Genomic DNA, 14,543 nt, shown 5'->3' with positions numbered 1-14,543 from the left:
AGCAACAACTAAAAGGACTCCAGCTGTGACTCGTGATGCACAATATATTTTATGACCATGATGGAGAAATCTTACAACATAATTACTGTCTATAAAATATTATAAAGTATAATCAAAAGTATGATATATCAAATATAAGACTATGATGAGGTAATTTTTTTGACTGTGTTGGCTGATGGGACTAAAAGAGACACTACGTGTGTGTTTAGACTGCATTTGTTTCCACTGCCTTTGAGCCTTTTATTTCTAACCAATCATTTGATCTCGATCTGATTAATCATAAAGAATTAAGAACATCCAACTCCAATAAAGATGAAAACATGGATTCTCTTGTCTGCTTCAACAGTGAATTATATTTTGGGATTTCTTTGATAGTTGAGCAGGATGACGTTAGTCCATTAAGATATGATAATGTTAATCTTAATTCTTCATCAAGATATGATAAAGTTAGGGTAGGCCATGTGGAGAAACCAGCCCCCATACACCCTCCAGGCGACTGGAAACACGTGTCTAGCTGGCTAGCTTTAGCATCAGGTGCTAGCCTTGTGGAAGGCCCAACGCATGCGCAGTCACTGCATGGGGCAGAGTTCCTGAAAGTAGCCGGTAAGTAGACACGCACACACAAACACACAGGTAAACTGTCCGATAATTGCATTCGTGCCGAATAAAAGGCTTATTTCATTTATTTATCAGGGTATTTCCTTATTGATTGATGTCGGAATGTCCCGATAATTTCAATAAATATGACCTCGAAAATAAATTGCCATCCTAAGCTTTGAATATCCACTGTTTCATCCCATATATCTTCATTATGTTTTCCTTTGTCAATAAACCTTCAACAAAATCCCATCCGAACTCGAATGATCTTACTTTGAGTCATAAAAAGTAAACAAATCCAACATAGTTTTTTTTATTGGTTTCTGAAACGGCACATTTTTATCTCATTCTTATTTGATTACCTCTGCGTAAACGTACATACGCATTTAGCACCATTATTATTAAAACCAACAAGTCACGGCTCCTAATAGTTTAAACGTGTACGGCTCCACCTCCATGCAACACGGGGTGAAAGCTAAACGTAAGACTGCCTTGCGGTGATCGCCACAGTGACGTTTCTGTGACGTCAGAGTAGACCTCGGGGGATGAGACACGCAGACCGGGTGGGCGGCAAGGGGCCATGCCAAGCCCCCCAGAACCGCGGGGATCAAAGGCACTAATGCTGGCACCATGAGAAACTGGAGGATGGGGGAGCCAGCGACTGGAGATGTTTGACGTTGGGTACCATAGCTTCCGTGTCTGATGTCCTCAGTCTTAACCTACCTGTAGACCTCCATGAACATTGGCCCTGACATCTCACCTGGTTCTTAATGGCGTGTGTCTGACTCTGTGCGAGCAGCTTTTCGGTGGGAGCATCTGCTCAAGATGCAGGTAGTAAATATGAGACCCATGAAGGAAGCACAGTCTCATATTTACTACAGTCTACTTCTACTACTACTACTACTACTACTACTTCAGTCCACTACTCGCTTCCTTCATGGGTCATAGCGGAAGTATTGAGTCACACCTGGCCTCCGCCAGCTGTCACCGGCGCTTACATCAATGTCTTCCTCATTTTGCTCCACTTTGCTTTGGATTCGTTTCCGAACCAAGAGCAAGAGGATAGATTCCACAACATCTGTCGAAAGTCTCAGAGGAAATCATACTAATGTGTCTGTCAACGGTGACTCACGGCCGGCGTTCTGTAATAAATCTGAATTAATCACACGAGGAATGATATGCGGTAATTCTGCAGCCATCAAAGTGCCACCACTGCCATTGCCTATAAATAAAGATGGACGCGCTTACAGGAGGCTGAAGGCAACAGCGTCAAATCCGATTGGCTTAGCAGGTGAAGGCTACGTCACAACGCCCATCATTAGCTCCCGGGCCTCACTGTGTGCGGAATCCGAGGAAAATTGTGTGACATTTATTTGTCGTGTTATTATTTTGTATTTCGAGACGTTTTCTCGCGGGCCGATCTGATAGCATCCAGAACATCAACCGGAATGCCGGAGCCTGCAATGCCTCAGGTCTGCTGCCCCCGTCACAAGCCGGGGAGACGCGTCTGATGCTGAAATTGTCCTAATATTAGAAGAAACATATTTTATTATACCCTCTGGGGCCATTTTCCAAATCCTCAGCTATTTGGGCAAACTACCATATGGAGGGCTGGCTGTGTTTAGGGAAGGCCGCTGAGATGCCTCAGTGTCTCTGTGGCCTCTGCCTCTCTCTGGCCTCTGCCTCTGTGGCCTCTGCCTCTCTGTGGCCTCTGCCTCTGTGGCCTCTGCCTCTCTGTGGCCTCTGCCTCTCTCTGGCCTCTGCCTCTCTGTGGCCTCTGCCTCTCTGTGGCCTCTGCCTCTCTGTGGCCTCTGCCTCTCTGAGTGGCCTCAGCCTCTCTGTGGCCTCAGCCTCTCTGTGGCCTCAGCCTCTCTGTGGCCTCAGCCTCTCTGTGGCCTCTGCCTCACTGCAGCCTCTGCCTCAGCCTCTGGACCGGCTGGATGCAACCTGTCACGGAGGAAATGGCCGGGCTTTGTCTTAATTCCTCTCCCTGGCCTCTCCCCCCCGCGGTGCCTCTCCCCGCGGGGCCCGAGGCGCGTGGCCCGAGGCCGGGGATCCGGCAGTGTTGTGTAATTGCGTTAGACCCCGCCCCCACACTTGGTCCAGGGTGTGGCTGCTGTCTCTTTCGCTGATCTGCGCGGTTTGTCTTCAGAGGAGTGATATCCTCCTCAGATTAGGGGGTGGTTTCCCCGGTGTCGGCCAGCCGGTGAGGGGCACAGGACCCCCCCGGTCCCCTGTGTGACGCTCTTCATATTTTTAGCCCTCTAATCCCTTTACAGCGCCGCCCTGAAACGTGCCAGCCTCGTTGATTCCTAATGATGCGCGGTTGTTATCAGACCATCGTGCCAGGCACCAGCGCTCCCAATCACCCTGTTTATAATTTATTTTGTTATAAAGATATACACCAGTGCATCTTCATCTATTTATAAATATATATAAATATAGAGATTCATTTTTTCTTTGTACTTCTCGTTCCGTGGTAACCGAGGGATTCCTGGGAGCAGGAAGTTGAACTTGCAGTAATCTGAACCATATATTCCCATGCAGGCCGAGACTTTTTGATTTTGTTTTTTCCGGGCTTTTCTGCTCCTAGGTCTAATTTATGGAGAGGGAGCGCCCAGAATGAGTCCTGGAGGAGTCTCGGCTCTGGAGCGTGCACGAACACACACGCGCATGTACACACACGCACGTGCATGTACACACACGCATGCACATGCACACACACACACGCTCACGCACACACACACTCAGACAGATGATATATATATACACATGATACAACCTGGAAGACTGTGGTACATTTAGAAAAGTAACATTTACAATTTTGTTGAAATGTGCCAATTCTTGACTTATACTAGATATCTAAATATGCACTTAACAGAGCTGTTAAAAGTATTCTCCAAAGCCCATTTAGTGTGTGTGTGTGTGTGTGTGTGTGTGTGTGTGTGTGTGTGTGTGTGTGTGTTATTTCTGCAGTGTGCTAGGATGGGGAACTCACTGATGTGTTCCTTGGCTTGCTTCCTACCACAGCTCTGCTTGTATCAGCCTCCATATTTGTTTAGCCTTCCGCAACATAGACATAGTCAATTAAAGTAACTAATGTCTCGGCTGTATGTGTTAGTGTAAGCCAATATGAGATAATACACAACATAATCACAATGTGGATTAAGGCTTCGCTTCCTCTTAGAAGTCCTCTCATTGTCTCTCAGCAAATATAATCTGGCACAATAAATAGACACTGACCAAGCACATTCCAAGTTGATAAGAAAAACTTGTTTCTGATATTAGCGAAAGAATCCAAGAAAACAAAAACATGATTAATTTAGGAAACTCGCGGAGGGCTCCGTCTGACGGGAAGTGAGCTGTTTGTGTACATTGTCCGTGATTCAGATCTCAGTTAATTGCGTCGTATGGTGTGTATGAAGTCTCTGGAAACTACCTGCATTACAACAATCCTTCAAAAGCAGCCTCATAACAAACTGTTTCAAAAGTATTCTGTTCAACCATTCCACAGGCCAGCTGGAAGAGGAAAAAAAAGAACTGCCGCGCATTTAAATAGTAATAATCATTAGTTGGATGAGTAAATAAATAGAGCAGTGGGTCTAATCATCATAAGAATATTTATTGTCCGGGGCTTTGAACAACTCAGAACAACGGAGCCATCCAAAGTCCAGCTCTTTGAGGCCTGCGTTGCCTGAGAAGCTGTTGCCCAAGAGCCTGCTAGCGTTCTGAACTCAGTGCATGGTCGTCCTCCGGGGACCTGCACCAGAACGTCTTGGACGGCGCTGCTGGACCAAAGGCTGGACTTATTTCCAGACCGGATCTGCTGCCTGCTCTCCACCAGACAGGGAGCCCCCCTCACTATGGAGGGAGTCAGAGCACCTGGCGTGGTGGCAGATCATCATTCCAGTTTGAAATGGCACCGTGTGTTATTTTGTTTTTGATTAACTTTAAATTCAAGGGCAATTATTCTCATTATCAGGGCCGCTGCTAAGCTTTTGGGGGCCCTATGCGCAGATTGTTGGCGGGGGGGGGTTGTACGTCCGCTGGCTGTTGACGGGGGGACACACTGATAAAGGGTGCTCCGCCTCTGATGCGAAATAACAACGGTGGCCCTGTTCGTAATTCATTTATATATTTAGAAAATTGGAATGTAATAATTATCAACCTTAATTTTGGGGGCCCCCTCAGGTACTTGGGGCCCTACGCGCTCTGTGTACCCTGCGTATGGGGAGCGGCGGCACTGCTCATTATGTACAGTTTTGTTTCTGTCACTTGCTGTGTTTATGAATTGTATTTGCAGCCATCATGACCCATCCATCTTCCAGAATCTTCTATCTCGCCCGGCATCAAACCCAGCGGCCTCACGTCACATTACAATAATTGCCAAAAAATTCGGTGCTTCTGTGCTTCAATATTCTTTATTTTTCGGCGGCATTGCCGCCATTTTAACTCATTCAATATGTTGTCATTGTCAGGAATCATTCAAGTGCCAAGTCAAACGGCCGATGGCGACCTCACAGAGCAGGGTGGGGGCGTGTCACACATGGGGGGGGGGGGGGTTAACACCGCAGGAGGATTTACAAGTACGAAAAAAAAACAGAATAACACATTGGAACAAATTCATTACATTTCGGAATGATTGTAAATAATTATATACATACCGTATAAATAAATAGGTATATTTTATAATATATTGTCTCTTGAGAATTACATGGTTCATATACAAGATACATAAAAAAAAACGAATCTATCCAAAAATGAACAAGGTCATCATTCATTCATTATCCACAAGAACAAAAATAGAAATACTATAAAATAAAACGTAGTTCATATGACCCTGCTATGAAATAAAACATAGTTCATATGACGCTGTATGAAATAAAACATATTTCATATGACTGGTGGATTCGAAGGCACTTCCTCGGCAACCCAGTATCCCTCTTTCATAAACGATGAACCTGTATCAGAAACAAAAGAATACCTCACTTTAGTAGGGCTTGGTTCAAATGATGTCCTAAAAAGAAGTGTGTGTGTGTTTTGATCGGTGTGTGTGTATGTGTGTGTGTGTGTGTGTTTTGATCGGTGTGTGTGTGTGTGTGTGTGTGTGTGACTAGAGCAACTCTGAATCACTGGCTGCGTCACATGACAATCCCTCGCTATAACATGGTGGACTTCAACGTAGAGCTCTGTCTTCTATGGCGGACTAGTGGCCTTGGTTGAAATGAAGTCCTGAAAAGAAGAGATTTCTACATCGGGGACCACCATGGCTCTGGGTTTAGCTTCTGAGACACACACAGAAGAGATGGACGTGGTCGGACTTTACTAGCCCTTCTTACCATTAACAATGGTTCATTTAGTAATAATCAGCATGACTCAAATAATGAATCACATAATTCCTTCCTGCGCCCACTATGGCCCGTAATTCCGAGAATATCGCCGAAATGATCGCATTATCTTATTCACTTGCGCCACTGAATAACTGCGTCGGCCCTTTCCAAATAAAGGAATATTCCTCCAGCACATAAGCGGTCGTTTTCTCTGCCACATCCTCTCTCTGTGACAATCCATCAGCTGCTAATGGAGTCCATTCACTGGCCGCCGCACCCCTCTTAGGGAGGGGGTCTCTGACACCAGACGCGCCCCGGCCGTGGTGGGCTGCGTCATCCAGGGTCACGTGAACAAAGAGCGATTAACCTGGTCCACCGACTCCTCTTCACACTCTTCCTGTCTCCGAGCTCTGAGTAGGCCAATCACAGGCTCTCTCTCCCCCCTGGTGGCCCCTGAATTGTTGGAGGCTCTGAGCTCAGCGTACGCAAGTGTTTCCATCGCTCTGGACTTTGTGTCCGTAAGGACACGGATAATCTGGAGGCTACGCCTGAGTTCTAATTGTTGGTGTTCCCAATATCTGAGACTTGTGTATTATTTTAGGTCTGTAGCCCTTCATGAAGAGGGTTGTTCCTGTTGTTTCAGCCATGTGACGAGTGATGACGTGGCTCTCTGCCGTGCTCACTTCAGACTAAAGTGTAGATAAAAGAACCTGATATAATGGGCCCATCAATGTGTTAGCACCTTCTGTACTCGAAGAACCGGTCACGGGAAGATTACAATCTGGCAGTGTCCGGCCTGGTTTCCACTGCTGTGTGTGTGTGTGTGTGTGTGTGTGTGTGTGTGTGTGTGTGTGTGTGTGTGTGTGTGTGTGTGTGTGTGTGTGTGTGTGTGTGTGTGGCGTGTTTTGATGGGCGTGTTTTGATTGGTGTGTTATGATGTGTGTGTGTGTAGAGCAGCGTTGAATCACTGGCTGCATCACATGACCATTCCTCGCAATAACACGGGGGATTTCAATGTAGAAATGTAGAACACGGTCTTCTATGACGAACACGTTCAACTAACCTATGAACTTCAGAGAACTGTATAATCCTTGGGCCGGTTCGTTGATTCATTTGGTTAGTTTGTACACAAAGACTATTTATTCAGTACACCAGTTAAAAAGTTTACTTTAGGCTGATACGTGAACACATGTTTCATATTATGAGTATAATTATTATGGGATGTTTTTTTTTTTCCTCTATCGTATTTGTCGGCATCGGACTTGGCACAGCTTTGATGCCAAACCCAGATCCCTATGCAATATGTTGCAACAAAGATTAAATGCCTTGAAATGTAAGTGTGAAGCTATGAACAAGTTAGGCGGGGGCCAGCAGGGGTATGAGTGCCACGTCTGTCTGTCCAACGCCGTACTCACATGCTATGTCTATGATTGCGTGCACAGTGGGCTCATTGCTAATCGTGTTAGCAATCTTGCACATCTTTTGTAGTCTGAAAGATAAGACAAAAACACTATTATTGGCACTGGGTTATGGTATGTTATTGCATCACAATATAAAGCAAAACGGATCATTTTTTTACGAAACAGCTGGATGTTTAGAATGAGGCCTTAATGCATGAGGCCTTTTTGTGTGAACTAGAAAGTAAACAATCGTAAAGTGATCGCGTGCACAACCGTGAAATCCAAAGGGGTTGGGGTCTTGACCCAAGGAAAAATGATTGTTCCTCAAAATTACCCCTCCGCCCTCATTCCGTTCCAACAAAAGGCAGAGCACGAATCGGATGTTAATTTGGACTCCTCATCTCGCCCTGGCAAGCAGTGTGACAGTCAGGCCCCGGAGACCGCTGGAGGAGATAAAGGACTAGGGGTCGGCACACGTTCCTCTCTGATCTCTCTGCTGGCGCTGCACCCAGAAGAAGGGCCTCCCAGGGATGCACTGAGATGAGGTGTGACTTAACGTAGCCTCTCGGCTGCAGACATATTTGTCTTTGCCTGATTTCACAGCAGAGAGAAGCCTGGTATGATTCCCCGTGTGCACAACAGCTTTCCCTGATCTCTTCAATGTGCACAACATTGGCAAAATAACTTTGTTTGAAATCATATTTTTCACACTACCTCCCTCCATCGATGAATGGGGGCTTTTTGACGTTTCCATGTGTTTTCCCGGGTTGAATTACAAAGGCGATTTAATTGGACAGTGTATGTGCGTATATTTGCATAACGCGATCTGATTGGCTAACAGATTTGTCGCTGCCTGAAAAGTTGAACATTTCTCAACTTTTTGATGCAGGCAACAGAGCCGACAGAACGGACGGAGCCACAGTGCATTTCGAGAGCGCCCCATTCTAAGTCAATGAGATCCGTCAACGGACGGATGTAGTGTGAATGCGGCGTTAGGGGTGCCTTGTTAAAAAAGGCACTATTTATGTGTAGGAATAAAAAGCTATACGGTTAAGTTGTTCACGTCGGTGTGATCTGGTGCATTTTATTTTTACCCCACACAGTCTCTGTGTCATAAGCTCTTTGACTGAACAGATTTTTAATCGGACAATAGAAGAAAGTCGGTACATGTGCATGTGTTAAGTTCAACAGGTTGTTGTGTGAACCTCGGTTTGTGAAACCATGTCTGAGACACTGAGAGGTGAGGGTCAGACAGATCTTGGACTGTCCTTTATCATTCAGGGTAAGGCACCCTAAACTGTGGGGTACCCTAACCTGTGAGGGGCAAATTAAGGTCTAACCCTGATTTGACACGGTCCCTAGGAAGGAACTCAAACTCCTTGTCTTTTGCTCTGCCTGAAGCGAGTGAAGAAATGGACCCAGTCCAGTAGTTCTGGTCCATTACTCATTGCCTCTAATCCTGTTCATGGAAGCGTTTTGTAGTGTACTGCTCTTTTGTGACATCCCCTACCCGGGGGGTCGTAAATATATGCGGCTTGTAAATCCCTTTGAGACTTAAGGGCTGTAAGATCAAATTAGCTAGGCTTTTGAGTTGACATTTCTTGATCATTGAATATCGTTATTCGATCAATAAAAACATTGGAAAAGCAAACCAATTTAGTATTGACCGTGTTTTTAAATGTACACGTGCAAAATACGTTACGGTTTGGAATTTCGAACACCAAAATCATATCGAAACCCAAATAACATGGAGTGAAGAATGTAAGGTGGAGGCAGGTTGAACTACAACAGTGTCATTTCACCCCTGGATGAGCCGGGTAGGGCCAGCATATACACTCGAGGGCCAAGAGGGCCGTTACGACACACACTCATATCAAACCCCCTCCCATCCTCAAGGGCTGATTACGGTCCCACGTTCACGCAACGTAAGGGGGTTACGGACCTCTTACATCCTCTTACAAGGGCCTGACGTGCGCCTCCCAAAAATTGTAACCTTCCGTCGAGGCGACGCAGCCGCAAGAGCTGTGATTGGTCCGCTTACTAAAACCCTACGCAGAACCATACTTCCCAACTGCGTCGAAGAGTCTGCGTGGTCATTGCGTTGCGTGAACGTGGGAACATAATCAGCCCTTCAGTCACACAGACAGCTCTCCACAGACAAACACACAACACTCTGCACAGACGAACACACAACACTTTGCACAGACGAACACACAACACTCTGCACAGACTAACACACAACATTCTGCACAGACGAACACACACACACACACACACACACAACACTCTCCACAGACTAACACACAACACTCTCCACAGACAAACACACAACAGAGCTCAGTGCGTAGGACAGGACAGTAGGAAGGTGTACATACATGCTGGTCTTGAACAGTCCCGCGTATTGTGATAAAGTCTGTGAAAATTTGTTCTGCATTCCGATGAGAACTTGACCGGTCCTGCTTAAAAGAAAAGTTCTCATCAGGTAACACAACAGATGAATGATATTTATTTTATGAACAGGCTGCAATTGTTTTCCTATGAAACCCCCCACCCCTGGTTGACCCCTGGGCGTACCGGCCCTAGCGGGGTCAAGTGGCCGGGGTCAGCCGGCCAGCATAAGCCCCGCTGGCCTCACTGCTGGAGCACATGCAAAGAGGGATTGGGCGCTATGGCGATCGCCTCTTAAACAGTGCGACCCTAAAGTGCCAGCTTCTAGATTTTAACACCCATAGTGTAGTCTGCTCGCGCTGGGTCCTGAGACGAATAATCAGCTTAGCCTGCGGGGCCAGCCTCTCCGCCAGGCCAGACCATGTGCCCCACTCCCCTGCTAGCTAAAGCCCATGTGTCAGGACATGGGAACTCAGGGGCACTGCAGCCATCGTGGGCGTCTGCTTCTCTCTTTATAGTTTAAGCCCTGCCTTAACATCTGACTCACAGTAGAGAACTTTCCAAAAAGGGGTGAATACTTTGTGGGGGGGGGGGGGGGGGGTTAGGGGAAATTAAGGGATTATTACAGCAAGCTCTCCTTGCTACACTACATTAACATGTTTAATGAACTAAGCTTGGGTTCTGGGTTAATATTGCAATAAGATGAAACGACAGTGGCACTCATGATGGTTGTTTTTTGCGTTTTTCTTACCTGTGAAATGCTGAATGAATTTGTCCTTCAGATTTAACTCTCTAGGTGCTATTTCTGCAAGACAAAACAAAAGCATGGTGGCTTTTTAAATCGATTCGCACTTTCAGCTAAATATAAAACCACATCACAAACTATTATACAAGGAAAACATCACAGCAGCGTGCACCACTTCACAATGGCAGAAGCTACGTTCTAAATCATTCCTTGCGATGGGCTAACATGTAGCCACAACACGCTAACAGTTTAAATGACACCAATCACACGTTCATCGTCTGAATGGAGGGAACGTGAAGGTATGTGAACTGTCTGGGGGAGGCTAACAGGCTAAAGAGATTATGGTTTGGCGGTTGTAATGCCCATCAATGTCATCAAAATAAGTCCATGGCATCAGTTAACAAGCTAGCATGACACAGGCCCTCAGACATAGGTGGAGGAATCTCCGCCAACACACACATGCATTTTCTCACCGCCATGGTAAGAATGTTCCAGTCCAGACGTACGGTTATTGCATGTTTTAAGACGATTACCACAGAGATTTACAAGAATATTGCGTCTGCAAAACCTTGTGCTAGTCACGACCATTGCTGGTGAGGTCTGAGAACGATGCGATTGAAGGGGTAATTTATTCCCGCCACATGTTTTGCTGCCGGACATGAATCTCTCGATGCGATTGGTCAAGATCAGTGAGTGTAATCGTTCCAACGTGAAACACAACAAAATAACACAACACAACACATCTCAAAGAGTTCCATTTGCTAATGATCAGGCGAGGCGAACATTACACAACAATTTTGGAGTGGCTGGCTGGCAGGGCACATCAGAGGGAGACACACACATAGAGGCCCAGGAAAATGTGTGTCTTGTGTTGAGGGAGTGTGTCTTGTGTTGCATACGGACCATCTCCCCATCGCTACATGAAGCGTGCCATCGGGGAGAGGAGAGCGCACCGCATGCCAAGACCGCTGCATTTCATGCCCTCAAAAGGGGAATTCCCTTCAGCCACTGGTGTGAGATGGAGGCTGATTCCAGCTGCCTGACCGACACCCTGAGGCCAAAGGTGGTGGTCACTTGAAGTAGGAGGTCAGATGAGGATGTGTACAATAATGGGATGTGTTACTGATATAGCAACCTGAACCGTCCAACAAGGTGCCATTTCCACCATTTCGGTGGTTCCACCCTACATTACAGTGAAGGTGGTGGTGACTTGACGTAGGATGTCAGAGATGAGAATGTGTACAATAATTAGATATGTTACTAATATAGCATCGTCCAAAAAGGTGCCATTTCCACCGTTTTGGGGTTCCACCCTACATTACAGGGCCCTGTTACAGTGAACTTAGAAGTACGTACTGTGATATAACTACCTGTGCCAGCCTGTAATGCCAAGCTAATGAATACGTGGCCCTGACCACATGGTAGTACAGGCGGTTTGTTAACCTTACTCCACAAGAAGTAACAATGTTACACGTAGGCCTGGGCGATATTGATAACTATTGATAATTTTAATTAGTAGTTACACATATTTCTAACAGGTCGTGGTTATATTGAGTACTGAATTGCATGTAATTAGGCTTATCCTATTATGTTATTATTCAAAATGGACCCACACAAGGCCTTCAGAAAGAATGAAAACATCATTATTTGTTCCTTAACCTCATGCCAATTGGACATGCCGACAACTAATATGAAGGATGAGAGATGATTAGGCTCCAGCAGGGTGCTGTGTTTCATGCAAGGCATTTAAGACACAGCTACATTAAGCCCGCTCTCTACGGGCGGAGACTTCAAACGCACACCAAGGCAATAGTAACCTTCACGGGAAACCAGCAGAGCTCCACGTCTGGACTGGAGAGATTCTTCCCTAATCTCTGCTTAAGTTAAATAGGCTCCAATAAATTGGTCCAAATTGGAATCACCTCTGATTCATTAAATGAATACAGAGGGTTTGTGGCATAACCTCACCCCCTCTGGTTCATAAACACGAAATACACTGTTTATAGTGTTGCAGTTGAAACGGCAGCAAAAGCAACAGAAGAGAATATAATTTTTCAAACGTGACGACCACTTTCCCGATGTCCCGATCTCCACGGTGTCTCTGTGAATAGCCCCGGTGAGTAGCCCCCCATGACAGATGTCTCCTCGCTGTAAAAATTAGGATTACGCTTTCATCATCATGTGTTCCTGATAATAAATCTCATCAGCTTACCTACGGGTCTGCTGTGATCCAGTCTAGAGACATACAAAGGCTTTTCGCGAGAGGAGGGCAACTTTAAGTCCTGCGTTGCTGCGGTGAACAGTCCGCTGTTGTGCCGCCGGGAGACCTGCTTGTCCCGCTGTTGGCTGTCCCCCATGACCTGAAGGATAAGGTCCAACAGTGTGCCCCGGTCGCCGGAGCGGGCCTCCCGGCTGTCCGTGCACTGGTCCGAGGTGATGAGGAGAACGACGATGGCCAGCAGGATGTGGCATTTCTTCTCCACCTGCATGGCTCCACTCTCTCTGTGGACAACCGAGAGGCGAGAAGTTCAATCACACGGTTTCCCACTCAACGAGCGTCAATAAAAAAAACTTTTCTTATTAAAGTAGTCCGATGTGTTTGTTGAGTGTGAGGTCAATTGAGAGAATAATTGCTGTTAGTGGAGCCAAACTCTGTTGGTTAAGAATATTTTTTGCTGCGGGTGAATGTTTTAGTTCCATGTCCGAACAGGTGTGTGTGTGTGTGTGTGTGTGTGTGTGTGTGTGTGTGTGTGTGTGTGTGTGTGTGTGTGTGCGCGCGCGCGCGTGTGTCTGTGTGTGTGCGTGCGTGTGTGTCAGTGCGTGTAAGTGTGTGCGTGCGTGTGTGTGTGTGCGTGCGTGTGTGTGTGCGTGCGTGTGCATCATATGTGGGATCTAAAGAGAAGTGTAGCCTCAGTAGAATTTGCATGGCAGCAAATGCTTGACAATGAAAATAAAACGAATACTTTATCCACGGTCTACACTTACAAGTTAAGGAGCGAACGACACTTTCTTCTTTTAAAGGATTTCGTCTTGTTTTTCCTGTTGCTAAAATATCCCCAAGGCTTTCCTATTTCCTCCGGTTCCAGACTATAAAAAGAACAGACAGCAGTTCTCGATCACGACCGTCCTAAAGTCATGCGTCCCGCTTTATACGATGAGAGAGCTTCTTGAATGGAATATAATCGATTTTGAGTGGGTGGTATGGCAATGTTGACATCTTGGGTTCAATCCTGTGGCGGTCGCTCACGGTGCCATGCGCCCCTCCTCGACGCGACCCCGACCTGGTCCGACGCACTCCAACTCCCAGGGTGAATTAGGCTGAAATATTAAAACTAAGGAACCGAAATAAGACATAGGCTAATGGGTGTAAAAAAAACACAAAAAAACACGAAAAGAAAAGTAGGTAGATTCCAAAGTTGCGGCTGCTTGAGGTGACTGGATGGAGGTGCACGCACGCCTGGGAGAGGTGTTCCTCCCTGACCCTACACCGGCTTATGGTGGACCTGTCAGCCGGGCCTATTTACAACGTCAATGCTTGGCTGGAGCACAGAGAGAGACCGCCTTGCTCCATCGCACTTCCACCAGAATCGGACTGTGAAATTTATGAGCGGAATACTCATGCAGATTAACACCGACGGCGCAACACGTCAAAGTTAGTCTGCTCGGATTGTTTCCTGCCAAAAAGTTACTGCCCCGGGCCTGCCGGTCTTTTCCTTGAGTGCATTGCTATGATCATCATTTTGTTAAAGATGATAACCGTCTACGTTTTATATAGGCTACACGCTGTGATTTTGAACAACTCTCGCAGTGGATTAACGGTTGCGCACTGGAGGTTCGGCGTCACCTAGTGGCGGACCAGGGCACTGCATTTGAAAACAATTTAGTTTTAGATTTCCTGTTTTTATGCGTTTCACGAAATCCTTAGAATACACTTGTATTATTACTATTTCATATTTACTATTTTATCAGCTTAATAGCAACAACTCAGCCAAATGTATAGGCATATGCATATAAGTAGCGACGTCAGCTATATCCGGTTGTAGGTTGCCATAGAGACAGACCAAGCGAAGGCGTCCCACTCGG

General features: G+C 46.2%; 1 protein-coding gene across 2 annotated transcripts; it reads right to left on the bottom strand.

The window, feature by feature from the left end:
* Nucleotides 1–5,026: 5,026 nt before the first annotated feature.
* alkal1 (ALK and LTK ligand 1) lies at nt 5,027–14,143 on the bottom strand. Of its 2 annotated transcripts, none has more exons than XM_084472727.1 (6): nt 13,446–14,143; nt 12,673–12,962; nt 10,467–10,520; nt 9,703–9,786; nt 7,343–7,416; nt 5,027–5,558 (listed from the first exon to the last, which is right to left on the bottom strand). In XM_084472727.1, the coding sequence occupies exons 2-5, from the start codon at nt 12,947–12,949 to the stop codon at nt 7,352–7,354; spliced, it is 480 nt and encodes a 159-aa protein (XP_084328853.1). In that variant the 5' UTR covers nt 12,950–12,962; nt 13,446–14,143; the 3' UTR covers nt 5,027–5,558; nt 7,343–7,351. The 2 variants fall into 2 exon arrangements, with proteins under 2 accessions (XP_084328853.1, XP_084328854.1); XM_084472728.1 differs by having other exon boundaries at nt 9,703–9,783.
* Nucleotides 14,144–14,543: the final 400 nt, after the last annotated feature.

This window comes from Micromesistius poutassou, assembly GCF_964030765.1.
Source record: "Micromesistius poutassou genome assembly, chromosome: 9".
Taxonomy (NCBI): Eukaryota; Metazoa; Chordata; class Actinopteri; order Gadiformes; family Gadidae; genus Micromesistius; species Micromesistius poutassou.
This window is presented reverse-complemented; position numbering and strand designations above follow the sequence as displayed.